Source organism: Mesoplodon densirostris, chromosome 4 (genome assembly GCF_025265405.1).
Source record: "Mesoplodon densirostris isolate mMesDen1 chromosome 4, mMesDen1 primary haplotype, whole genome shotgun sequence".
In the NCBI taxonomy this organism is placed as follows: Eukaryota; Metazoa; Chordata; class Mammalia; order Artiodactyla; family Ziphiidae; genus Mesoplodon; species Mesoplodon densirostris.
Window position 1 is genome coordinate 127623976 of NC_082664.1, and position 27776 is coordinate 127651751.

Consider the following 27776-nt stretch of genomic DNA (forward strand, 5'->3'; position numbering starts at 1 on the left):
TAGTCTCTGTGGTGTCCTGGTCCTCGTGCTTTGCAACTGCCACCTTGTCCCCAGTGGCACCTCTTAAATCTCTCTCCTCAGAATCATCACTCAGAAAGTGTCACATGCACCTCCAGTGGAGAGTGCTGGAGCCAGAAGACCTGGCCTGCCCTTGACTATAACCTTGGGCAATCACATAATCTCTCTGACCCTTTATTTCCCCATCTGTAAAATGGAGAGATAATAAAACCTAATTCACATGGTTTTAAATGTCACAAGGGAGCATTTAAAATGTGGTGGTTATTATTATTACAGTGGAGTCACATCATATGTACGTTAAACTCATGCAAATTTTACTACATATGCTTGACAACAAAAAGAGATAGAGAAATGATACAGTAGGTAATTCTGCTGTCTTTCTACTCACTGAGTAGATCTCCCAGAGAGAAGGTGACGTGGCAGACGCCAGACTGCTGGGTGCTCCATCACTCTCTGTCTTGTGAGCCTCTTTCGGTGTGAGTGCAGGTTATAATGATAACTGGACTCAATTCTTTAAATTGAGATATAATTGACATATAACATTATGTTAGTTTCAGGTTACAACATAATGATTCAACATCTGTATATATTGCGAAATGATCGCCACCCTGAGTCTCGTTAACATCACACATGGTTACAGTTGTTTTTTTCTTATGATGAGACCTTTTAAGATCTTCTCTCTTAGCAACTCTCAAATATACAATACAGAATTATTAACTGTAGTCACCATGCTGTACATTACATCCCCTGAACTCATTTATCTTGTAGCTGGAAGTTTGTACCTTTTGACTACCTTTGCCCCTTTTGTGCACTCCCTGCCTCTGACAACCACCAATCTGTTCTCTGTATCTATGAGTTTGATGTTTGTTTGTTTGTTTGTTTATTAGACTCCACATTTAAGTGAGATTATATGGTATTTGTCTTTCTCTGTCTGACTTCTTTCACTTAGCATAATGCCCTCAAAATGTCTATCCATATTGTCACAAATGGCAAGATTTCCTTCTTTTTCATGGCTGAATAATATTCCATTGTGTGGGACTTCCCTGGTGGTGCGGTGGTTAAGAATCTGCCTGCCAATGCAGGGGGCACGGGTTCGAGCCCCGGTCTGGGAAGATCCACATACTGTGGAGCATCTAACCCTGTGCACCACAACTACTGAGCCTGTGAGCCACAACTACGGAAGCCCACATGCCTAGAACCCATGCTCTGCAACAAGAGAAGCCATCGCAATGAGAAGCCCGTGCACCACAACAAAGAGTAGCCCCCACTAGCTGCAACTAGAGAAAGCCTGCATGCAGCAATGAAGACCCAACACAGCCATAAATAAATAAGTAAATGAAATTATAAAAAAATATATTACACTGTGTGTGTGTATGTGTATATATGTGTGTGTGTATTCATCCACTGATGAACATTTAGGTTGCTTCTGTGTCTTGGCTAGTGTAAATAATGCTACAGTGAACATGGGGGTGCAGATATCTTTTCAAGTTAATGTTTTCCTTTCTTTCAGATAAACACCCAGGAGTAGAATTGCTGGATTTTACAGTAGTTCTATTTTTAAGTTTTTGAGGAACCTCCATACTGTTTCCCATACTGGCTGCACTAACTTAAATTCCCACCAACAATGCACAAGGGTTTCTTTTTCTCCACATCCTTGTAAACACTTGTTATTTCTTGTCTTTTAGATAACAGCCAGTCTATCAGGCTTGAGGTGATATCTCAGTGTGGATTTTTTCTTTTAATCTATGCATTCTTTTTTTAAAAAAAAAAAAATTATTTATTTATTTTGGCTGTGTTGGGTCTTCACTGCTGCGCACGGGCTTTCTCTAGTTGCAGCAAGCGGGGGCTACTCTTCATTGCGATGCGTGGGCTTCTCATTGCGGTGGCTTCTCTTGTTGTGGAGCACGGGCTCTAGGCACACAGGCTTCAGTGGTTGTGGCTCAAGGGCTCTAGTGTGCAGGCTCAGTAGTTGTGGCGCACGGGCTTAGTTGCTCCGTGGCATGTGGGATCGTCCCGGACCAGGACTTGAACCCGTGTCCCCTGCATCAGCAGGCAGATTCTTAACCACTGCACCACCAGGGAAGTCCCCTCAGTGTGGTTTTGATTTGCATTTCCCTGATGGTTATGAGCATCTTTTCAAGTACCCGTTGGTCATCTGTATGTCTTCTTTGTAAAAATATCTATTCAGATCCTCTACCCATTTTTAAATCAGATTGTTTGTTTGTTTGTTTGCTATTTCATTGTATAAGTTATTTATATATTTTGGATATTAAACCCTTATCAGACATGTGATTTGCAAATACTTTGTCCCATTTGGTAGGTTGCCTTTTCATTTTGCGGATGGTTTCCTTTGCTGTGCAGAAGCTTTTTAGTTTCATGTAGTCCCACTTGTTGATTTTGCTTCAGTTGCCTTTGCTTTTAGTGTCAAATCCAAAAAATCATTGCCAAGACCAATATCAGGGAGCTTACTACCTATGTTTTCTTCTAGGAGTTTTTTGGTTCTGGTCCTACATTCAAGTCTTTAATCCATTTTGAGTTGATTTTTACATATGGTGTAAGATAGGGGTCCAGTTTCATTCTTTTGCATGTGGCTGTCCAGTTTTCCCAACACCATTTATTGAAGAAACTGTCCTTTCCCCATTGTATATTCTTGGCTCCTTTGTCATAAATTAATTGACTATATATGCATGGGTTTCTTTCTGGACTCTGTATTCTGTTCCATTGATCCATGTGTCTGTTTTTATGCCAATATCATACTGTTTGAATTACTATAGCTTTGTAATATAATTTAAAATCAGAAAGTGTGATGCCCCCAGCTTTGTTCATCTTTCTCAAAATTGTTTTGGCTATTGGACTTGGTTTTTGACTCACTTACTGTAGTACCAGGTAAAAAATGCAGGGTGAGTCTTGCTCAGAATTTGGCAGCTCGGTTTGTATGTGTGTATATTTGGGGCACAATGAAGAAGGGATGAAGCAAGATAGGGTGATTGGGATTCCAGGCCTAGTGTGGTTCCATCTACTAAAAGTAATGGACAGTTTCCATGACTTTGACCAATTGACCCTTGTCAGCAAGTGGGAAGTATATGCAGGAGGGTTGGTGGGGCTGGTAGGTGACTCTTCCATCAGCCTTTTAGTTTCCAAAGATCCCACGTACTCACTGGCTTCACTAGAACCTTGTGCTTTTGTACATACCCAGCACTCAAGTACCACTGTCTCTTTGCTCATACTGAGCCTGCCCCAGGGACACCTTCCTCAATCCCACCCACCTGCCCCCTTTCCTCTCTGAGTGGCTAAACCCTACAGTCACTGGAGCACAAAGGTCAACTAATCATCTCCTCGTCTTCAGGCAGTAGGGTCTCTAGCCATTCCAGTTTGCCCAGCACAGAGGGATTTCTCAGAATGAGGGACTTGCAGTGGTGAAACTGGGACAGGCAGTCACTCTGATTGTCAGACAAGGGAGACATCTTTTACAGCCCACTTCAGGTGCCTTCTCTTCCAGGAAACGTAGCCTGCTGCCTTAGCTGGGAGCAGTCTCTTTCTTCATGGAACGTCTAGTACATTATTTATGCCTGTCCTGGCCTGAACTCCACATGCACCTCTACTCCAGGATTTGAGTGAATGAGGCTACAGTTGAAGGATGTCTTGCTGTTGTGTGTCCTGTGTGCATCAAGTGAGGGTCAGACTAGGAAGTGGCAGCAGGCTGGGTGACCTACCTAAGGACTGCCGTTCAGCCCCCCCCCCCCCCCCCCGCACACACACCCTGCCGCAGAGTGTGAATTGCTGCAAAGGTGGCTCAGATATCACTCTTTGAAACATTTAATTACATATAAAGATCTTCAAGGCTGTCTGTCACTTCCCAGGGAAATATTTCTTTTTTCCTGCTGCTTCTGAAGTTGGCTGCTTGGAAAGTAATGAAATTGAACTGAGGATGAAGGAACCAGGAGGTGTAGGCATTACTGTTAGGCAGACGCAGGATGAAAGAGAGATGGGGGTGGAGGCGGTGACAGGGAGATGGAGCGGGGGGAGGGGCAGGGCGTTAGAAGACTTGTTCACAGAGAGTGAGATGCAAGAGGTGAGAAGAACTAATGTTTCAGGAAGAGATGGAAAGAGAGAGAGATGGGAGCTGGGCTGGGGAGGCACCAAGAAGGGGAGGAGGGTCACGGCGAAGAGGGGAGGTGCCCTGGAAGAGACGGGGCCTGGCTGAGAGGAAGAGAGAGCCAACCAAGAAGAGTTTCAGCAAAGGTAAAAGAGCTTGTGGTTCCAGACTTTCAATACTGGAGAGGGGGCTCTGGAGAGGCGTGGTTGGAATGGAATGACCCTGACTGGGAGACGCGTTGAGGAAAGAAGCTTCTGAGCTTGGGTGATTATTTGGGGGTGGAGTGGGGCTTGGCAAGGAGCTGATGGATCTGTGAAGCGCCAAAGCTTCCATCCAGAAACCCCTTGCCGCCTCCTATCCAGGGAAGAGCAATGCAGAGATGGGAAGGCTGTTTCCAGCCCCCATCCCAAGCAGAGTCCACAGGGATCCCTCTGCCCTGACCCGCTCCTCTCTTGCAGGCTGCGACAGCGACCACTGGGGCCCCCACTGCAGCAACCGGTGCCAGTGCCAAAACGGAGCCCTGTGCAACCCCATCACCGGCGCCTGCGTGTGCGCCGCCGGCTTCCGAGGCTGGCGCTGCGAGGAGCTCTGCGCGCCTGGCACCCACGGCAAGGGCTGCCAGCTGCCGTGCCAGTGCCGCCACGGCACCAGCTGCGATCCCCGCACCGGCGAGTGCCTCTGCTCGCCCGGCTATACTGGCGTCTAGTGAGTAAAGCCCGGGGCGGCTGGGAGAGCAGGATTGGGAAACACTTGGAGGGTCAAGATAGTCCTGGCTATAAAATCTCCTGCGCTCCGACCCCAAGTCCTGCAGAGGCTGAACTCCCGGGCCTCGCCCACAGCCTCAGATCCCTGTTGTCCAAGCCGCAGGGTGACTGGCGCGAGCTGGGAGGACACATTTTGATGGAGGCTCTCATGGCCAGAGGAGCTGGCTAACCTCCTTCCAGGAGGCCCTCCCTGGTCCGGGCCCCAGACCTTAGTTTGGAATTCTGATCATAACCCAAATGCCATTGTTGACCCTTCCAGGCCATTTGAGGCAGAGGGGGGTGAGGGCCCTGGGCAGAGATCATGCACAGATTCGGGGGGTTTACTGCCCCTGTTCCTCTTCCCTTACCTTCTCCCCTCAGACCCCAAGCAGCCCCTCACTCCAGTTCCCTGGAGACGGAGGCTGCATGGACAGGAGCCCTCCAAGACTGCTTAGCTGAGACCCCTTCAGAGGCAAGACTGAAGTTCTCCCCACCCCATCAAAGGCTCAGTGGCCTCCCCAACAGCCCTAGATCCTGAGGGGACACCCAAGGACTCTGGCTGCAGATACATCTTTGATGGATGTTGTGTGTCCCCTGCCCCAGTGTCTGGCCACAGCTCCAGGGGCAAAACACTGGGCTAAGGCCCAAGACCAAGACCCCAGGCAAATCCTTCCCTGCATCTCAGCAGTGATCGTCCCTGTATAGAAGCCTGTTGTGGTAGCTGAAAGCCTGGAAGAGGGTGGAGGCATGCCCCAGATTCTCCCTCTCTCTGAATTTAGGCAGAATTTGAAGACGAATCATGGCTCCGTCTCATGGCCTTTGCTTGTCCTGTTCCTTCTGCCTGGCATGCCCTCCTCCCCTTCTCCCAGTGAAATTAACTTCACCTCCAAGACTCAAGTGAAATGTCTGCCTCTTAGGGGAGCCTTCCTCAGCGTTCCCTCCCGGTAGAGCGCTCTTCGTTACACTAACAGCACTGAAGTCATCCCACAAGTACTGGTCCAAGCACACAGCCTTCCAGTTCATTGTATCTGAGCCCTGTTTTCGCACTGACTGTGAACTCACTAACTTCTAGGGAGCCCGGGAGCCTTGGGACTGGCAGCACTAGGGCCCTGTGACCTGATCTGCATGCAGCTGCCTCTAACGCCTCTGCTTCCCCACGCAGCTGCGAGGAGCTCTGCCCACCTGGGAGCCACGGGGCTCACTGTGAGCTGCGCTGCCCCTGCCAGAATGGGGGTACCTGTCACCACATCACTGGCGAGTGTGCCTGCCCCCCAGGCTGGATGGTAGGTGGACCTGCAGGATCTGGGTGGGGCTCTGTAAGAGGTGTGAGCATCCCTCACATGCACCCTGGAGGGCTAAATGCCTCTCGCACCCTGAATACCCTGCCTCCTCTTTATGGTCATAGGCATCATTAGACACTGCCAGTTGTATCATGGACACAGCTTTGAATCCCAGGGCTCCCATCTAAGTGCTGTGTGACCTGAAGCAAGTTACTTAACCTCTCTGAGCCTGTGGTCCCTCGTGTGCAAAGGAGTTGGATTATTCTCATAAATTGTCTCTGTCTTTCAGCATAGGGACTCACTTGAGCTGACATGGGCTCTGAAAGGTGGTGAAAAGGGCATGGTATAAAGATTGGGGTGGTGCAGGGGAAGGGAGAGAGCAGGGTATGGATCACCTTCATTTATAGAACTTCAGATTCCCAGCCTCCAACCTCTGTACTCACACACATACACATATTCTGATTCTGTGGGCCCCAGAATCTGTATTTTAATCCAGGTGATTCTGATGCAGCCTCAACCAATCCAGGTCTCTTGTCTGGTAACCACCATTGTGGGAAAGGGGGATGAGACTTATCACATCACATCAGGCCTCACATCCAATGTTGACCCTGAAAAAAGCCCTCGGCTATTCTAGTCTCTGCTTCCCCGTGTGCAAAGCTGGCATGAAAACCGTCAGCCCTGGGACTTCCCTGGAGGTCCAGTGGATCAGACTTCATGCTTCCAATGCAGGGGACGCGGGTTCGATCCCTGGTCAGGGAACTAAGATCCCACATGCCGCGCGATGTGGCCAAAAAATAAAAAAATTAAAAATTAACAAAAACCAGCCCTGCCCTTCGTAGCGGCATGGTCGGCAGAAGGCTCAGATGAGGCAGTGCACATCCAATGTGCCTTGCAAGCTCCGGAGTGCTGTACAGTTGCTTTTTGTATGTCCCTGGATGCCACAGAGAAGCCACAGCCTCCTTTTAGCCAGTATGCTCCCCCTGTCAGTGTCCCCACCCTCCACAGTCCCAAGCCCCTCCGAAGCAGTGAGTCACGGAGGCTGACTTTCCCGTTTTGGGGGGAGCTCAGTGACACAGCCGGCTGCCTCCCCTGGGGCCTGAGGCTTTGCAAAGCCAGGAAGGACAGGGCTGCTGAGCAGGAGCGGGATCTTTCCGGAAGCTGTGAACGACGAGGTCATGGTGTGTGTGTGTGTGGGGGGGGGGTGGACAGCAGGAGGGATGGCTGCAGGGCTTGGTTTTTTTTTTTTTTTTTGCGGTACGCGGGCCTCTCACTGTTGTGGCCTCTCCCATTGCGGAGCACAGGCTCCCGACGCATAGGCTCAGCGGCCATGGCTCACGGGCCCAGCCGCTCTGCGGCATGTGGGATCTTCCCGGACCAGGGCACGAACCCGTGTCCCCTGCATTGGCAGGTGGACTCTCAACCACTGCGCCACCAGCGAAGCCCTTGCCAGAGTTTTTTAAAGCAGGAAGGGACCTGGGGGGTCACCTGGTTCAGCCTGGTCCCAGCCTGGCTGTGCACCAGAGTCGTGGTGCATGGGGGTGGAGGTGGGGTTAGTACAGATTCCCAGGCTCCACCAGAGACCTTCTGGGGCCCAGGGATCTCTATACTTAATAATCTCCTCCAGATAATTCTGAGGCAGCCAACCCTGTCTTCAAGTCTGCATTTGGAAACAATCAATGCAAACTATAGGATTTGCTTCTGTGTTTCACAGAAGCCTTGGTTTCTTGGAGGTGAGGGTGGGGACGAGTAGCCTAATAATTGGGGCTCTGGCTCCCACGCACCCCACTTCCCCATTTTAATCTATCTAGAGGTTCTAGGTAAGACTTCATGTAAAAACAGGCCCTCCAAGCTTTAAGAGGTTTGAACACCACTGGTCTGTCAATACCTTCCTGTCTCAGATGAGGAAGCTGAGGCCCAGAGAGGCTAAGTGAGCTGGCCAAAGCCACACAGCTGGTGAAGAGGGAGGTGGAGCTGGAATCCGGGTCTCCTGACTCCTGAATCCCAGCTCTCAGTGTCTGTCTGTCTCTGTCTCTTCTGAGGAGGATAAAGGGCTGCTGACTCTCCCACACCTGCCCATTTCTCCCACCCTGAACCACTCTCTGCAAAGGCCCTCTCATTTCCAGCGAGCTTCCGGAATTCCATCACTTGCAGACTGGGTCCTCGGAGACCCAACAGTGGGCAGTGAGGTCAGGTCAGGATGAGGTAGGGGGAGAACAGGCCACAGGCAGACCTGTACCTGTAAAGTCCTCTCTAGAGAGACTGATGGTGGCTGGTGATTGAGGAGGGGGAGGGGAGGAAACCAACACAGGAGATTTTTTTTTTCTCCCAATACAGTGAGAAGTTTGTTCTTCCAGATGACAGGAAACTCTGTCAATAGAAGCCTTTGGATTTGGGGACTTGACGTTTTTAATTTTATTGTAGACAACTGCATTTCTATTTTTGACACAGCATTTAACTTGCAGATTTGTATGAATTATTAATACCCCTCGTACGTGCAGAGTCACGCAGTGTAATGAAGCTGTGGCTCAGGCCTGAGACTCCTCCCAGGGAGAGGGCTGGGGCCAGGGGGCGGGTTCAGGGCAGAAGGGCCCTCTCTTTATCATCCTCCATTGCCTCACTTTCCTGCTGGCCCCAGGTGGCTTCAGCTGCACTCCGAGATCTAAAGAGTACGATTGCTCACTCACACCAAACAGGTCCCCAAAGAAGCGAGGCTTTATGCAGAGCTGGAGAGGAGCTGCCAGGAACTCTGGCCTCCCAGGCCCCTCCTCAGAGACCCCAGGCCACCAGGACTCTGGTGTATGCCCACAGGACACAACACTCACCCAGCTGTGGTGAGCGCATTCCCAGAGGGCCTCTGCAAAGAGTCTGGGGGTTTGTTTCCTCTCTTCTTCTGGGCTCTGAGACCTTTCAAAGGAGGCGAACCAGGTTTGATGAGAATGGGTACTGCAGATGGATGGGAGGTAGGAGATGTGATCACTTGCCTTAGGAGTTCCCAGTCTGATGCTAGAGGCTGGACACATACATGTGCGTGCGAGTGCACACACATACACACACACAGGAAACACCATGCCTGAAGAGCTGGGAAATAGGACCAGTGATCATGAAGGAGCAAAGAGAGGTGTTTGGAGCTGAAGCTGTAAAATCATTGAAGTTCAGGTTTGGGAAGGATTATACATGGAGCCCCAAGCCCTGGCCTGTGGCCAGGATCATTTCCACAGCACCCACACCCACCACTGTTCACTGTCCCCTGAGGGCATCCATGCCCATCCATGTCACTCACCTGGGACGGGAGTGATCATTAGATGCTTGGAGAGGCTGTGTTGTCTCATTGGCGTAACCTCGAGTCCTTCACCATCTTGGCCCCCTCCTTTTTTATGCTCCATTTAGCCATGGTCCTCTTGAAGTGCAGCTGGTTTCCAGATTTTGACAAAACCCTTTGATCTAACCAGTCCCGAGAGGAGCAGGACTATTGCCTCACCTCACCTCTAACCTTCTAGATGCCACACAGCCTGAGATCCCACTGCACTTAGAGATATGCTTTCAGGTGACTGTAGGGCAGGTGTGTTAGGGCTGTTACAACAAAGTAGCACAGACTGGGTGGCTTAAACAACAGAAACTTGTTTTCTCACAGTTTTAGAGGTCAGAAGTCTGAGGCTAAGGTGTTGGCAGGGTTGGTTCCTTCTGAGGCTTCAGTCCCTGGCTTGTAGACGGCTGTCTTCTCCCTGCACCTCCACATGGCCTTCCCTCTGCACCTGTGTGTGTCCTAATCTCCTCTCCCAATGAGGACATGGGTCATATTGGATGAGGGCCCTCCCTAATGACCTCATTTTAACTTTATTGCCTCTCTCAAGTCACATTGTTAAGTTGCCAGGGGTTAGGATATATATAAATCTAGAGGGACACAATTCAGCTCACAATTCAGCAGGAAAGAAACCATAAGACCACAGCCCTCTCAAGCTGATACTTTCCTGCCTGTCCTCTCCCCCAACCTCTCCCCAAAAAGCTGTTCTTCCACCCAGCAGTAACCAATTAATTATGTGGTTCTCCCCCATGCTTCTCTGTCCCAGGTGATACTGGGTTCCCACCACCTGTACGTCCGGTGTCTGCTTGGGTTGAACTAATATTAATGAAGGGCCTGCTCATCTCTAATACTAATGAAGGTCCCTTCCCATCTCTAATCCCACTGAATCTTAACCACCTGGGAGACTGGGGGTTACCACTCGCATTTTCTAGATGAGGAAACCGAGGCTCAGAATGATCACGTGACTTGTCCTCACTCAGCCATCTGGAAGGAGGTAGAACTAGGGGTTGAGCCCAAGTCCTGACTTTGAGTCTACTGTTCTTGCCACCACACCAGGCAGCAGTCCTTCCAAGGTAACAGATTCCTTCAGGCCCCGGGAGCTCAAGCCTGAGGAGGGGCTTAGGGTTACAGGGACCTGGGGTGCTGCATTTGGGGAATACTGAGCAGGGGCTAAAAGAAGTGCTTGCCCTCCTATCCAAAAAAAGTCTCAAGGATGTTTGATTTTCCCAGGAAGTGTTGAAAGGAAGCAAACTTTCCTATTGGCCTCTTTAGTGGGCCCTGGTCATGTCTCAGAAACTCTGAAGAGAAAGGGAGTCTGCAGTCTAACAGGGTGGATGGTGTATAGGGGCGTCTGTGTGGGTGTGTAGGTACAGGGTACTCCACAGTGCTCCGTGATGCAGAGGTAGGAGGTATAAGCACAGCCCCCAGGATGGCTCAGAATGTTTTTTCAGGGTCAGAATGTCCTTGTCCAGGACCGCAGAGGACTGGCTCAGATGGTGGCCAGAAAGACTCATCTCTTACCTCAAGAGTCCCTGGAGCTTGTGGGGTACAGTGAGAAAGGCAAGCCCAGTAACCCCACCACCTCCAGGAAGAAGAGGGACGCCCTCATCTGAGCAGCTTTTCCCTGCCCCTCCTCACATACACACTCATCCCACCGCCCTGGGCTGCCGCCTCTGCTGCTCAGTCCCCCGTCCCTGCCGCCCTCAGCCCCGCACTGGCTGACTTATTACGTGTAGAGGAGACATCTGAGCGAAAAGGCCTTCCACTTAATTCATTACAAGTAAATTGGATGATATTGATAGATGACCCCGGTCAGCAGGATTTTTCTGCCTAAACTAGCTTCCTCAGGGTTGGCAATTATTGGTGCTTAATAATTGTGTGTTGAACTAATTGATTAATGAATTGTGGGAGAATCCTTGATCTCCATAAGAAAAATGACCATCTCTGGTGTGGGAGAGGCTGGAAGGGCAGCAGGAGACAAGAGTAAGTTTAGGGGCTTCCCTGGTGGCGCAGTGGTTGAAGGTCCGCCTGCCGATGCAGGGGACGCGGATTCGTGCCCCGGTCCGGGAAGATCCCACATGCCGTGGAGCGGCTGGGCCCGTGAGCCATGGCTGCTGAGCCTGCGCGTCTGGAGCCTGTGCTCCGCAACGGGAGAGGCCACAACAGTGAGAGGCCCGCGTACCGAAAAAAAAAAAAAAAAAAAAAAAGTAAGTTTAGATTTCTGTCTGATAAAGATCTAAGAGTCACATGTATAATTTTAAACTTATACACAGTATCTAATACCACAAGGCCACTGCTGGGGGGAGGGGAAAGTAGTCGTCTGCACCCCCCAGACCTGCCACAAGTCCCTCTCCTGAAAGGTACCAGCTTCAAATCTTTTAGGTGTTTCTTCTGGCATTTCCCTCCATATTTCTACGTAATGTGCTTTACCGCCATCTCCCAACTTGCTAGAGCCTCATTTCAAATATCTGGTGATCCCTGGCTTCCAGTTCATGTTTTACCATGATCCTTGGAAAAGCTGGTTGGAAGCCTAGGGGGCAGGGGGAGATGCCAGGCTTGTTGACTGATGGGACTCTCAAATATCATTATTTATAGGCCTTTCTTCTCAGTGTCCCCAGAAAGGAATCCTCCAGAACTATGCCAGAGGGAGTAGGGTCTGGTCGCTAGCATCGTAGGAGCTGAGCAGGGGACGAGAGCAGAGGGTCTGACTGTTCAGCGGGCAGGTCTCACAAGATCCCCATTTCTGTTGCCCCGCTCCCCTTAGCTGTGCTTGGTGTCCCTGTGTCTGAAGCCTATATGGATCAACCTCCCTAAAAGTAAACTGCCAGTCTTGGGAAGTCACTTGGCTATTTGAAATGGGAGTAAAAATCTGGGGTCTAATTCCCTCTTTTATAAACTTTCAGACCGTCCCCCTGTTTCCCCACACCTGCACCTTGGCCTTCAGAGGCCCCTGGTGTCTCTGATTCCTGAGCTTTTCTGAGCTTTGTCTTGCAACGTGTGCTTTGCAGGCACTTGGCATTGCTGAGAAAGCAGAAACCCCAGCAGTTTCTGCTCCTCTATCTGCCAATCCATCTTGCACCACGTGACACCTCTTGTCCTCTACGGTCCCCTCTCCCCTTCCTTTTCTCCTTGTAGGTCTGTCCATTTCCCCCTTTTACTCTCCTGTTAGCTGGGTTTGGGAAGGAAGTAGAGATAAATGTGTGTTTCCAGACTGCCATGTTTAATCACACCACTGCTTTGTTTTTCCTCAGCACTTTATTGTGTACCGGTGTGAGGGCACCTAGCACCGTGCACCAGTTACCTGTTTTCTTGTCTCTCTCCCCAGTAGACTGGGAGGAGAGAAATTGAGTCTTACTCATATTTTCATATCCCTAGTGTCTAACACAGGACCTGGTATACAACAGGCACTCAATAAGTGTGTGCTGAATAATTAGATGGGCCAATTGGCCTCAGTCTGACCATCTCTAGCTTTGAAGCCATGGTGTGCCGCTTTCTATGCTTCTGTGATTGGGGAGAAGGTCCCACTGAAGGAATGGCGTGGTCCCTTGGGCTGTAGCAACTCTGCTACTTCTAGAAGAAGGTGGCCTCAGGACTGCATCTCAGCAGCACCACCTCTGCATGTCTTCCCTCCTGTGTTTCAGGGAGCAGTGTGTGCCCAGCCCTGCCCACCAGGGACATTCGGCCAGAATTGCAGCCAGGACTGTCCTTGCCACCACGGAGGGCAGTGTGACCACGTGACTGGGCAGTGCCACTGCACAGCCGGATACATGGGGGACAGGTAAGGAAGCTGTTAACTCTCGTCCTTGCTGTTCATAATACTCATTTTCACAGCAGCCTTGAAGAGAACAGCTCAGGTTTACCGGTCCATGGCCTTCTTCTGCCAGCTTTCCTGTTCCTTTCTCAGAAAGCATTCTGAGTCCTTCTGCCAACCCATCCTTCCTGGCCCTCAGCCTGCTGAGGGTACCCACCCCCACCCCCAGCCCAGTGACCCAAGCCCTGAACTTGCATTGACTCACCTGGGGAAGGGGGTGGGCACCTACCACCACCCTCTACTTGCTGCCCTCCTGGAGAGAGGCAGTGGCACCGATAAGCCAAGGAAGCTGAGCGTGCAAACTCAGTTCACACATGTTGCACAGTTGCTTTTAGAAGTGGATTTTTATTCCTGACGTGAGTTCTGCCAAAAGGATACTGGCGTCAGCTTGCATCCTCTGAAGGCCTGTGGCCTGAGAGTAGACTGAACAAGGGAACCAATGTCCTGGTATCAAACCAGCCTTGCAGCCTTAGTGGATCACCCACAAAACACATAACGGAGGGACCGCCAGACGCGCGCACTTGCCATGGTAGGAAAGATTCCACGATGGTAGGGCAGGCGCTCTAGAAGGAGCAGGAACGACAGCCAAGCTGTCTGACGGTGAGTGGATTCAGAGCTGGCGGAGGACGTTTGTCCAGAGAACCCGGGCGAGTCCCCTCCCTCTCACTCTGAACCACGTGTGTCTGTTTGAGCAGAGAGACAGGCAGTAGAGAGGAGGCTGTCACACCCTTGCCTGCTTCTGTGGGATCCATGCTTCACCTCTGGCCCTGGACTTTGTTACTCTGCTTCCCCTGCCCAGGTAACAGCAGGAAGCAGGAATCAGGCCTGAATTAACCAATGAGTCCTTCTGGCTCTGACCAACATAATTGCGCCCCTCCAGCTCTCACTGGAGTCAGCCCCGAGTCCTCAGTGGTCCAGAAAAGAGATTTTCCATTTTTAGCTTTGGGCTTGCATACCCCCAGCCTGAAGTCTTTTAAGCCAGATCTGATCTCTTTGTGAGCCAGTGTTCATCTCCGTGAGCATCCCTGGCACAGAATGCGGGGTGTGGCATCTGGGGATCCACCCCTCTCTGACCTCTGTTGGAGACTGCATCTCTAGGCGGAGAAGGGAGGCAGGAGTAAAGCACTGAGCCACCTTCCCATCCTCACCATCTCCCTGGATAAGTAGACATTTGGGATGAGCCAGCAGGGACAGGAGCCGGAAGACCCCAGAACCAGAACAGGACCCTTTGTTTCCTGCCACTTTCACAGGAGAGCAAATACAGCCCATTCATTGTTGGAGACACGCGGGCCCAGGGTTCCAGCTGACTGGGCTCAGCACCAGCGGATCCAACCTCATTGGTGCCAAGATGTACCAAATGGAGAAGTACCCCTAGTCCCTCTTGTTGGGGCCCAGCCCATGATCCTGAGGCAGAGAGAAACCCCCAAAGCCTCAGGGTCTTCAGGCAAGCTTCGTCAACCATCTACAGAAGAAGAATTCCTAGAAGGGCCTGGTACCATTTGGGTTTCCCACCTAAAAGGGCTGCCTGGTGTTTAATATTTTGTAAAATTGCCTCCATTTATTTTGTAGGTGACAACTGCAGGAACCCACCCCACATCATTGTGAGCATATTAAAGTTGAGTGGGTATACTAATGCAGGCCTCCCCGGATAGGCAGAATCCAGTGCAAATTAAACACGAAACGTAATGAGGGTTTTGCAGCTCATTTTGTAATTTAATTGAGCCATGTATCTGGTTGTTAATGGCAATATCGGCCACATTAGATTGATATGTTGCAAAGGAAGGATGTTTAAGTAGAAAACTAATTCCTGCTGTGATTACCCTTCTGTTCCACAGGCCCCGTTATTAGCGTGCTTTGTATAAAATTCATTAGCAGTCGTTGCTTGATCTCTAAATAAATAAGTTGTTTATCTTGTGGGTAGGAAAAAAAAAGAGGCTGATTATGTAAATGGATTAGGTTGTCAATATTTCATTTCTAGATTCTTTTACCGGGGCTGTGGAGTCAGTCCCTTTGTAAATATGATGGGGCAGGGACGTGCCCTTCAGAGAAGGGAGCTCACTGTCCAGGGCTGCTGCATGGGAGGGAGCAGGAATGTTCCAATGAAAAGGAGGAATCTGGAGGTGTCTCCAGGCTGGGGTTTCTTCCCCTGGTGTCTGAGACATCCAGAGGAGGCAACCTGAGTGACCTCTGGGGAAATCCATTCTGAGGCAGAACAGGGGCTGGCAATCCAGATGGCACTTGCACAGCTCTTCTCCGCTCTGTGTCCTCCCCTTCCGCCTTGGTTTCCCTCCTCACCTCCTCCATCCTACTCTCTCCTCCTTCCTGTCTTCCACCTCCCACTCCTTCTCTATCTCCTTCTCTCTTTCCTCTTCCTCCCTCTCTTTTCTGTTCTTTCCCTTGCTGAGGCCTCAAACTGACTAAAATGCAGCAAGATTTGTAGGAAGACGATCTGGGTGTGCGGTGGAAAACACTGCTTCCAACTCAGGACTCACCAAGAGTTAATAAAGACACTAAGGCTGTATTTTTTTTGCGGTATGCGGGCCTCTCACTGCTGTGGCCTCTCCCGTTGCGGAGCACATGCTCCGGACGCGCAGGCTCAGCGACCATGGCTCATGGGCCCAGCCGCTCCGCGGCATGTGGGATCTTCCCAGACCGGGGCACGAACCCATGTCCCCTGCATCGGCAGGTGGACTCTCAACCACTGCGCCACCAGGGAAGCCCAAGGCTGTATTTTTTTAAACATCTTTTATTGTTCCCCTCTGCCCTGATTATTGTGGAAGATATATAGAAAACCTGAAAATGGAAAAACATAATCATTAAACGACTTGTAATTCCTCAAGTCCACTCCAATGTTAACATTTGGAATTCTTCCCTTTGAGCTTTTTCATGCCAGAAGGGCTCTGTTAGGAGAACTATAGAAAACAGTATTAACAAGAGTAATAACAAGAACTAACACTTCTTACTGAGCCCTTACCACGCATGGGGCACCTTTCTAAGTGTTTATGCACCTTGCCTCATTTAATCCTCAAACACTTGGTGAGGTTTAGTTATTATCCTCCCATTTTGTGATGAGGAAGCAGATGTCAGAGCTGTAAAGTCAGTTTCCCATTCTCTGCACCTTTGAAGCAGTGTGGGGATGCGGATAATCCAAAACCCCAGAGTCCATAGGCCATTTCTGTTTGTCTGTCTCTGGGACGCAGGGGTTGCCCATCTCTTTTACCCCATATGCCCCCAGGTTTACCCCTTAATTTGTTGCTGTGATGATGAATTTACATCCCCTGGGAAATATCCCTGGGCTGGGGTGAGGGGTGTTGGGCACATCCAGGAAGCTAGGCAGTCAGCAGCAGAGGTTACACCCACCCACAGAGGACCCACAACCAATGGATGTCAGTTGATGAGTCAAATAATTATCATTATGCTGGGAGTTCCAAGTACCAGGCCCCAGCAGAGGCAGGACAACAAGGAGGCCAGGTCCTCTTCTTTGGGGGGCTCACCGGCTGATGGAAGAGGCTCAGCCCCTGCCTTGAGGGAACCCCCACACACACACCGTCCAAGGAAGAGGAAATAGTCCCTGTCTTGGGAGATTCTCCAGTCTGATGAAGGAGGATACATCTTGGACTCATGGGGAAACTCGACACTGGAGGAAGAGGATCATCTCCCATATGACAAAGAGAGACTGTACATCTGTCAGAAAGACTCAAAAAACAGAGACAATGAGTAGAAATAAAATTACCCCATTTCATCAAATCTAAGATGCCACCGATTGTGAGATGCATCATTAGTTTATATATTGATAAGAATGAAAAACACTGAAAATTAAACTGTGACATGCCATCAGTTATGAGACTTAACTGGTTTCAGAGATGTTAGAATATATTTTTAAAACAAGGTTTGTTGTTTACTGGGTACAGAAGTTTCAGTTTGGGAAGATGAAAAGGTTCTAGAGATGGACAGTGGTGATGGGTGCACAACAATATAAATGTACTTAATGCCACTGTACTGTACACTTAAAAATAATTAAAATGGTAAATTTATGTTATACTTATTTACTGCAATCAAAAAATGAAAAAAAAACACATAAGGCCTATAATCAATGAAATATGATAGTATGAACTCAGTCCTGGGGACTGAGGGGAACTGGCATGGAGGAGGGAATGGACTGGGGTGACTAAACCACAGAATACTTCCTGGAGGAGGAGAGGAAAGAGGGGAGGAGGCTATGAGGAGGTGCAGCACACCAGGCCCAGGCCTGGGGGCAGGGGCGGTACGTGCTGGGTGGATCTGGAAGGGCAGGTGAGGGGGCATAGCCTCACCCTACTCTGCTATCCTGCAGGTGCCAAGAGGAATGCCCCTTCGGGACCTTTGGCTTCCAGTGCTCCCTGCGCTGTGACTGCCACAATGGGGGTCAGTGTTCACCCACCACCGGTGCCTGCAAGTGTGAACCTGGCTACAAAGGCCCACGCTGCCAGGAGCGGCTGTGCCCCGAGGGCCTGCACGGCCCAGGCTGCAGCTTGCCCTGCCCCTGTGATGCCGACAACACCATCAGGTACAAACGATCTGGGGACGGGTGAGCAGGGGACAGGGGTGGGGTGGGCCCTGGTGGAGAGGGGGCTATCAGGGCACAAACCCTACCTCCAGCCAGATCATCCAGGCAGGCAGTGAAAGAGCTGGGACCTCAGCAGTCACCTTCACTGGCCAGTCTGATGAAAAGATGTAGGCCAACCTGAGACCCCACACACAGGAGCAGGAGGGAACTTGGTGGCCCTCAGGGAAACAGGGCGGGGATGGGTGGGAATGCGGGGGGCTGGGCTCAGGGTGCCAGGGCCCTGGGGGCGTGGTCGCGGAGAACTTTTCATCTCCACACAGTCTGCATCTAACCAAGCCCTTTCCCAGCCCCGAGGGGCCCAGAGACAGGACCACCAAGGCAGAAGCAGGGGACTTGAGCCACAGGGGGACAGTGTTAGAAGGGACCTTAAAAACCGGTATGGCTGACCTGGGGCCTGCAGAGGGCTGTCCCCTGGGGCCGTGGCTAGGGTGGCGAAGTGGGAGGGACAGAGGGCAGGCCCTCAGGGTCTTGGCTTGGGGTGGCCTCTCCCTGCACTCTGTGTCAGTGGTTTTTTGTTTTGGGGTTTTTTTTGCGGTACGCGGGCCTCTCACTGTTGTGGCCTCTCCCGTTGCGGAGCACAGGCTCAGGACGCGCAGGCCCAGCGGCCATGGCTCACGCACGGGCCCAGCCGCTCCGCGGCATGTGGGATCCTCCCAGACCCGGGGCACGAACCCGTGTCCCCTGCATCGGCAGGCGGACTCTCAACCACTGCGCCACCAGGGAAGCCCTGTGTCAGTGGTTTTTAATCTGGGACTGGGATTATTTATCTAGGGATATCTGTATAGTTTGTCAGCGAGTGACATTGTGCTGCCATTACGGTGACTGTCATGGTTCTATATAAATGCCCTCCATCTGTCCCTCTAACGTTGCATGTTTTTAGTAGTTTGGAAGGTTTGTATATTTATTGTATTAACAGAGTGTCGTAAACTAAAATGCTGTTTACTGGATGTTTGTATAATTTTAAATACTGTATTAGCACTTCAGAGGCAGAAATTATGCTGAGGGCTTAATGTATATACAAATAACCACATTTGATTTTTAAGAAATAATCTGTGTATAATTCTATCATGTGCTACTAAACAAAATAAATAATATAAAAGGCTCAGTTAAAAAAAAAAAAAAAACTGGAGCTTGGGGACATCTGGGTGGAAGCCGCCCCAGCCCTGCTTCCTGGAAGTGGAGATGCCAGAGCCACCCTGGGCCACATCCCCCAGCTCCCCTCACTGCCTGCTTCCTGCACCAGCTGGCACCGCCCTCTGGTGATAAATGAGTCTGTCGGGCCCCAGATTAAAGCTTCAAATGAGGCTGTCAGGCCCCAGATAAATGCTTCCACAGCTCTCTATGTGGCCGCCTCTTATTAGGATGGTGCAGGTGAGGGGAGCTGGGGTCTCCCTTCTCCCCTCAGACCTGCAGGACAGCTCAGGGCAGGACCAGCTGCCCTGGGCAGTGGGTGCTGCTTCTGTTTGCAGGCCAGACAGAGATACCTCTGCTTTGTAGCCTTGTCTCTAGGACAGCCAGGACCTAGCCTCGGCCCCTCTTCATTTCCAGCTTTTGATTCTCCACACATCACCCAAGATCCTCGGGTCACTGTAAGCAGAGGCCTCTTAGAAAGTGTTGTGGCTTTGACAGAATCTGTCCTCAGTCCTCAGTTCCTGGAGCTAAGTGGCTCGGGCAGTGCTGTCTGCAAGGGCAGAGGGTTGGGAAGGAGACCATTAAGAGGGGGCCTTGGAGCCAATGGAACGGGCTATACATGACTTAAGCATTCATTCGCTCAGTCATTCACTCAACAAACACTGAGAGCCTGCAGGGCCGAACACAAGAAAGAAAGGGTCCCTCAGCACGAGTCCAGCCCTCAGGAACTTGAGTCTGGAGCACCCACCCACATTGAGGACCTCCTACCATATTTCTTCAAATACAAGACAACACCAGTAGTGAGGCACTGCTTTATTTTACGTACCACTAAAACTGAGCCATGACATATCATTGACTGCATAGCACATCCATCAGAGATCTGAAAATGTGGGGCAAAGTGCATCTTAGAATCAATGAAATATATGCGGCTGGCCCTGCTGGGTCCCAACATGTACTCAAGTAACTGTGACCCAGGGCTTTGTACAGAAAGCACCACAGGAAACCACTTCACTGGTCAGGGAAGGCTTCCTGGAGGAGGTGGCTTCTGGGCTGGGTCTGGAGGGCGGGGTGAGAGCTCCAAGATTCTAAACACAGGGGTCCCACATGGCTGGTCAGGGGACTGGGCAGCTGCCTCAGGCTGTTTCACGGGTGAGGGGCAGCACCAGGAACCCCTACCCATGCAGGGAAGCCAAGGGAGGACCGTGTCAGGGACAGGAAGCTAGGCTGCCACTGAGGTCCAGTGCAGGGAGAGTCCCTGCCATGGAGATCCAACCAACCCCCAAATTAAAGAGCTATTGTTTTCTTCCCATACCCAAGCAGTCGTGCCCTGCATAATTTATCCCTCCTCTGAAGGAGTCCTCGATGCATTATTAATCTGGAAGGACGCCCTCTTCTCCGTCGCTAATCTCAGCCCAATCAATATTGATGATTATTTGCTTTACTGTCTTTACCACGTGTCACATTTCAGGGGTTGGGAGGCAGTAGTGCTTCTTAAGCGTGGGGACCCCGAGAGCGCCTGGCAGCCAGCCCCCCAGGCCGGGTTCCCCCGTGTCTGCTTGACTATCTCCTTGCAGGGAGCTGTGTCACAGCCCAAGCCTGTGGGTCTCTGCAGCCTCAGCCTTGCACGGAGCCTGGCACAGAGCAGACCTTCAGGAAAAAGAATCGCTGAATTCATCTGAAATTGCCCATTCCTCTAGGGTGGCTCTGCTCCCGAGCTGATGTCACCCTATTTTTAAAAAATATTTCACCCCTTTCCCTTGGCACATGGCCCCAGTGACTGAGCCCCCGACACTCACCGAATTTTTATTTAGTCTAACTCAGGATTTCTCAGCTTCGCCACTGTTGATATTTTAGGCTGGATAATTCTTTGTTGTGGACAGCCATCCTGTGCATCGCAGGATGTTTAGCAGTATTCCTGGCCTCTGCCCACTAGATGCCAGTAGCAAGACCCCAGCCCCAAGTTCTAACAACCAAAAACGTTTCCTGGGTGGGGTGGGGGGAGGCAGAATTGCCCGAGGTTGAGAGCCTGTGGTCTCACTGCACCTCTCTCATGCTGCACTTGGCTTTGTTCTCAGGGACACAGAGAACAGCTCTCTTCCTCTCTGTGGACACAGGTCACTCCTCTCTTCCTATGAGCCTTTGTACCATTCTAGAGCCTTCTCTCAGGATCCAAGAAAAGCAGAGGGATGACTCTAGGACTCCTAATCCCAAGGCAGTTAAGCTACCTCTGCCTGAGTCAGTGTCCTGATATGTGTACTTCTCCTCTGTCTTAGTTTCCCAATCTATCACCTTTTGTCAGCCCAGTGGGGGGTAAAAGTTTTCTTGTGACCTTTGAAAGTGAAGCTTCCACCCAGCTCCCTGAGAGACAGAGTGTGGGATCCCCAGAAACCTTGCCTCATTTTCCCGCTGGCTTCTGCAGCAGTGCCCCTCCAAGACAGCTTGCCAGGAAGACCTTGAGCATCTTTCCTAGAGAAGCAAAGTTTTCCCAACCCCCAACCACAGAAAACCCTCCTCAGCTAGACCCAGCCTCTCCCGGCTCTGTGCCTCTCTGGAGAGGCTGCTTCAAAGAGGTTGAACCCACGTGCCCTGGGAAGGAAGAAGTGGCTGGTGAAATTCCCCACACTTCATTCCCTTTATAAATGCTTTGTAGCACACACAAAGCAGCCTCCTTCCTTCATAAAGGAATAACCTTGAGTAAGTGAACACCTGTGTGTCAGACCTTGTCCATGTCCCCTCCACAATTGGATTGTCATAGACGAATTCCAGCAGCCATGATTGTGGATTACCTTTGAAAGATTTGACTTAGCCACCAGATGCAGCACTGATAGAAATCTCAGAGCAGCCAGGAAAAACTGGCAGACAATTCCACCCTGAAAAGATTCCTGTATTGTTCAGCTTTCGGCTCCTATTAACTTGTGATTAATCTATGTCTGGGGGAAATGGAGAAAGGTGAGGGGAAAAAAAAAAAAAAGGCAGAGCAAGCCAAACCAGCCTAAGCAGGAGTCACTTGCCTGCCATGTGACCCAAGGGAATGGCTCTGCCACCAACGGGGCAGGGAGCAGGGGACAACCAGGGAGAGGGAGATATGACAGAGGTGCCTAGAGCACGGTGATGGCAGTTTTCAGTCCTAATCACTGAGCCAGCGATCATTCCCCACCCTCTCTTCAAAGGGATTTTGCAGTTTCTATAATAAGTGACAAGTAATCAAATTAAGAAAACAGAGGTGTTTTGTTTTTTAAAATAGAATTTTAAGGATATGAAAGGAGAGGGAAAGAAATTATCTCAGGTTTGGTTTTGAGCTTTCTGGTTTCTCAGAGTAAAAAGGTAAAATTGGTGTTGAGACACACCCCTAAGCATCCCAAACACCGGCGGTTAAGATGGAAAGCAGAAACGCAGGAGAGCTTAGAGGCCAGCGTTCGCCAGCTCACTGTGCGTCTAGTATGCTGTTCACAGGGTGGTCTTCACACCAGAGCAAGGACCTGTAACGAGAGAATCTCTTGAAAGAAGGACGCCTGAGACCCTTCAGCATCTCAGGGGCTGGAGAGAGCTGATCGCGGCCTCCAGCGCTGCCGGGTTACTTGCTGGGTCCAAGCATGTCAGTCTCCATGACTGTGACCGAGCCAGTCCCTCTGACCCTAAACCCAAACCTCAGAGGAGACCCCTGAAAAGTTGGAACCAAGAAAGGCCATGCCTTAGGGCTTTGCTGGGAGTGTTGGGGACAGAGGGGAGCACCCCACAACTGTCTGGCTGAGGGTCAGGGCCACCAAGTAGGGGCCCCCTGCCCCATGACACCCGTGCAGGCCACTATTTCCCCTTACAGTGTGGGACCCATGGAGGAATTTTTCTGGAACCATGAAAGTCAGGAAGTCTTCAAACATCCATTCTTTACACACATTCTTTTTTACATATTATCATTTTTATCACTTTTTATCTGTTTATGAATATAATAGATGCTCAGTTTGAGAAAGTCAGAGAATATATAGAAATTTAAAGAAAAACTCAGAGTCACTCATAATTTCTCAATCCAGGGGTGAGTACAAAAACCATTTTGTTGTAATTTATTCATTCTTCATCCATTTCTGATTCACTTTTTTTCATATTTTAGATCATGACTTTATACACAATTTGCTTATTTCACTTACCCTTATGTCATACCATTAAATAGACTGGAAAACATTTGAATACTTCTCTAACATGCCTTCATATGAATTGTCATAATTCATTTAACCAGTACCCTGGTGTCAGAGGCGGCATGAGACAGTGACCAGAACATGGCCAGACAGACCTGGGTTTGAATCCCAGCTGCCACTGAGTTAGTGGCATGACCTTGGGCAAGTCATATAACCTCCAAGTGCCATCTGAAAAATAGAGGCTCTAATGCCTAACTTACAGGCTTACTTGAAGATTAGAAATATAGGTGTAAAGTGCCTGGTGCTTTAATAGCCTGGTCACATATTATTTATTATTATTTAAATTGTCCCCATTTTTCCGCTGTTATAAATGCTTTGGGGAACATCTCCATGCATAAATCTTTCTCTACAGCTGTGACTATTTCCTTAGGATAGATTCTTAGAAATGGAATTACAAGACCAAAGGGTCTGAATATTTTTAGGACTCCTGATATATAACCCCACATTGTTTTCCAGAAACCTTTACCAGCATTAAGCATTGTCCCTTTAAAAAAAAAAACCAAAAAAACTTTACCATTTTGATAGAGAAAAAGTGATATCCAATTGTTGTTTTGACTTGATGATTAATGAGACTAAACATTTTCCAAAATGTTTCCAACATTTTCTATTAGCTACTTGCACTTACTATTCAGGAACTGTCTGCTCCTGTCCATCCCTCATTTTCCATGAGAAAATCAGAGCTCCCAGAAATTGGCTGGGCTTCACACAATTAGTTTGTCCATTAATTCATTTGCCAAATATGTATTAGTATCTTCATGGTGCCAGGGACCCTGCTGGCCATTGGGGTACAATACAGAAGTGAAATAGACAGACAAAGGGCCCTCCCCCATGGAGCTGCCACCTGGTGGGGAGACAGGTGATAAACAAGTCAACAGACAGAAAATAATTACTCGTAGTAAAAGTACTGTTCATTCCCAAATATTTAATTGGGCAGTGAATATGAGCCAGGCACTGGGGATCCAACAATGACCCAAGGAGACAAAGCCCATATCCTCGTGGAACTTAGCAGAACCAAGATTTGTACGTAGGCTTCTCTTGCCAGCCCAGAGCATGCGCCATTGGACAATACCCCTTGAGTTGGACTCCAGGGCAAGGAAGCAGATGACACAGGGAATCCAAGAAGCTTGTCTCTGACATCCAGCGTCTTCTCTGGAGTGTTAGTCTGGGGTCTCCCAGAAGCAGACGCCGAGAGCAAGAGATTTGCTAGGGACACAGCTATGAGGGAAAATGGGGAAGGGGCTGAGGAGGCTAGGGGAGCATGAGACTGCAATGCAGGTCTGACCTGTGTGAAGGAAAGAGAGAAGGAAGGAAGGTGGATTGGAAAATTTTAGACTGAAGCACAGTTCTAAGTAAGTTTGGCAAGATGGGGAGTCTTTAAGCCAAACTTGTCCATCAGAGGAGTCCCAGATTTCCCAAGAATGTGTCGACCTTAATATCCCTGCTGTGCTCTAGCTGAGAGCAGCCCAGGGGAAGTGTGACCTCTGAGAAAATGTAGTGATGGATTTCAGACACAGTAGCTAGGGCTATCAGTCAATTACACTCCCCACAGAAGCTCTGAGAGGAAAATGGTCACCACACCCAGTATCATGGATGCATATTGTCTGTTGGATCAGACCTCTGCCAGCCAGAGTTTGCCTGACTCTCTAGAGGTCATGCCAGGCAGCCCCTGCCTCCAGCGAAATGATTCTTTTGCCGGGCTAGCCAGAGAGGGGATGGAGACGATCTTGCTTGCTCTTAAATAGCCCTAGCAATGCATGGATGAAGGGTATTCTCTCCAATACAGACATTGCCATAGAGGGGAGGCCACATCTGCCCCAAGGTTCCATTTTAACTCAGCAAATGTTCATTGAGTACCTACAATATGCAGAGTAACTGGGTCTCACTGCAGCCCTCTTGTGCCTGCCCACACACTGGGCATCTGCCTTGGGTGCAGAGTGGGTGAAGTGCTGGACCTCACAGTCCATAAGGGAAGAGGCTGCCTCCTGCTTTGGTCTCTGTGTATTTGTATTATAAAGAGCACTTGTTTGGGAGTCAGGAGACCTGTGTCTAATCCTGATTTTGCCACTTCCTTGCTATGTAACTTTAGGCAAATTATATAACAACTATGAGCCTCAGTTTCTTGGGGCTAATAAGAAACATGTAATAAGACCATGTAATCTTGGCATCGTCTGGCAAATAATACATTAAGAAATTTAACCTCAGAACTTGCCTGGTGGTCCAGTTGTTAAGAGTCTGCCTTCCAATGCAGGGGATGGGGGCTCGATCCCTGGTTGGGGAACTAAGATCCCACATGCTGCAGGGCAACTGAGCCTGCATGCCACAACTAGAGAGAAGGCCGCGCTGCAACGAAAGATCCCACATGCCATAACAGAAGATCCCACGTGCCGCAACTAAGACCCAACTAAGCCATGAATAAATAAATAAACAAACAAACAACTCACAACTGGGGGAAAATACTTGCCAAAAAAAAAGAAAGAAATTTAACTTCAGAGGCCCTTCGATCCTGCAGCCCTGGGCAGACCAGACTTGGGGTGGGCAGAGGGTGCAATATGGCCGCATTCCTGACCAGACTGTCCTCTCATCCTTCTCTCATTTGCTCAGCTGCCACCCAGTAACTGGAGCTTGCACCTGCCAGCCGGGGTGGTCTGGCCACCACTGCAATGAATCCTGCCCTGCTGGCTACTATGGTGATGGCTGCCAGCTGCCTTGCACCTGTCAGAACGGCGCCAACTGCCACAGCGTCACTGGGAGCTGCACTTGTGCCCCAGGCTTCATGGTAAGATGGGAGGGGACTCCCATGGCCTCTCTGCCCACCCCCACCCCTACACAGGAAAGGAGGGGCCAGCTCTTCCCACTTCCAGGTGGAATCAGGGAGTGTGGCCCTGTGCCCATGGATGCAGAATGAAGGTGTCTCCATGTGCCACTCAGAGATAGAGTCCATGACCAGAGAGCTGCCAAGGCTGTTCTTAAAGGCCAATTCTACTGGGGTTTGTAACTGTAAAAGTAATGGAAGGAAGGTGTCTTTCCGTTGTACCCTCACCCTGAAACACCAGTTGTCTTCTTTGGTGTTTGGACAAAGAAGACAACTGGTTTGGATATTGCGTCCATATCCTATGCACACAATATTTTTCTATCATAATAACCACAGAGCACATAATAAGCACAAAGTTTTGTATTTCACTTTCTTTTTTCCCATATTTGCTGCTTGGGCTTCTTAATTATCATTTTAAATGGCTGCATGACACTGCAGGAGCTGATGGCTCCCCTGCTGACTCAGCCATTCCCTTACTGCTGAATACTGATTTGTTTCCAATGTTCACAACAAATGTTACAATGAGCATCTTCCTACAAACAACATTTCCCCTCCTTTTGAATTATTTCCTTAGGGTGACTTCCCAGGGTCAGTGGGCATAATGTATTTATGGCTCTTGATGGATGTGGCCATATTACTTTCCTCTAGGGTTATATAAATCTACACCACCACCAGCCATGTATGAATGTACCTATTTCAAAACAACTCTGCTAACATTCTTTTCTTTTTTTAATTTTTGCTAATTATATAGGTAGAAAATGGCTCCTCAATATTGCTCTAATTTGCATTTCTCTGATTACTAGGGAGAGTAAACCTTTCCCCCACGTGTTTGTTTACTATTTGTATTTCCTCATGAATTATGCTGGTCTTTATGAGGTTTGATTCCAGGGAACTTGACATTGGAAGTGGAATCCTGTTCAATGGTGGGGCATGCCCAGTGGGTCTGAGGACCCAAACATTCAGGGGACCCCCGTGGCCAAATTTTTTTATGGTGCTATAAGAAGTAGTTTGTGTAGTACAAAGAGTGGCCTTTGCAACCAGCCCAGGGTCACATCCTGGCTGTCCTACTCACCAACTGTGTGACCTTGGGCCAGTGAGTTAACCTTTCTCAGGATCAGTTTCCTCACCTGTGGAATGGAACACCTGCCTTGCAAGGTTGCTGTCAGGTGTAGAGATGGGCTATTCTGTATGGCGTACCTTGCCTCAGTGCTTCTCAGACTTTAGTGAACTCAGAAACCGCCAGCAGACCTTGGTGAAGTGCAGGTTCTGATCCGGTAGATCTGAGGAGGTGCCTGCAGTTCTGCATTTCTTTTTTTTTTTCCTTCAAATATTTATTTTTTATTTATTTGTTTATTTATTTATTTTGGCTGTGCCGGGTCTTAGTTGCAGCATGCGGGCTCTTCGTTGCAGCATGCGGGCTTCTTAGTTGCGGCATGCGAACTCTGTGGCACGCGAACTCTTAGTTGTGGCATACATGCGGGATCTAGTTCCCTGACCAGGGATTGAACCTGGGGCCCCTGCATTGGGAGCGCGGAGTCTTACCCACTGGACCACTGGGGAAGTCCTGGTTCTGTGCTTCTAACAAGCTCCCAGGTGATGCCAACGCTACTGGTCAGTGGCCTCACTTTGAGTAGGAAGAGGATGGTGCTCAACTTGGGCTGCCCATTGGAATCACCTGGGGAGCTCTACAAACACTGATGCCCCCGCCCGCTCCTGGAGATGCTGATATATTTGGTCTGAGTGTGGTCTGGTTGTGGCCAGTGTGCTGCCAAGGTGGCGATCCACTGG

At 49.8% G+C, this 27776-nt stretch overlaps 1 protein-coding gene across 3 annotated transcripts in view; it reads left to right on the top strand.

Annotated features, from left to right (window-relative positions):
* MEGF11 (multiple EGF like domains 11) overlaps positions 1-27776 on the top strand; it is a 385575-nt gene that overhangs the window by 300651 nt on the left and 57148 nt on the right. For all 3 annotated transcript variants that reach the window (XM_060095218.1, XM_060095217.1, XM_060095219.1), the window contains 5 exons: positions 4573-4819; positions 6020-6140; positions 13080-13216; positions 17583-17795; positions 25778-25952. In XM_060095218.1, coding sequence (XP_059951201.1) covers positions 4573-4819; positions 6020-6140; positions 13080-13216; positions 17583-17795; positions 25778-25952 — 893 coding nt within the window. The remainder of the gene's footprint in view (positions 1-4572; positions 4820-6019; positions 6141-13079; positions 13217-17582; positions 17796-25777; positions 25953-27776) is intronic.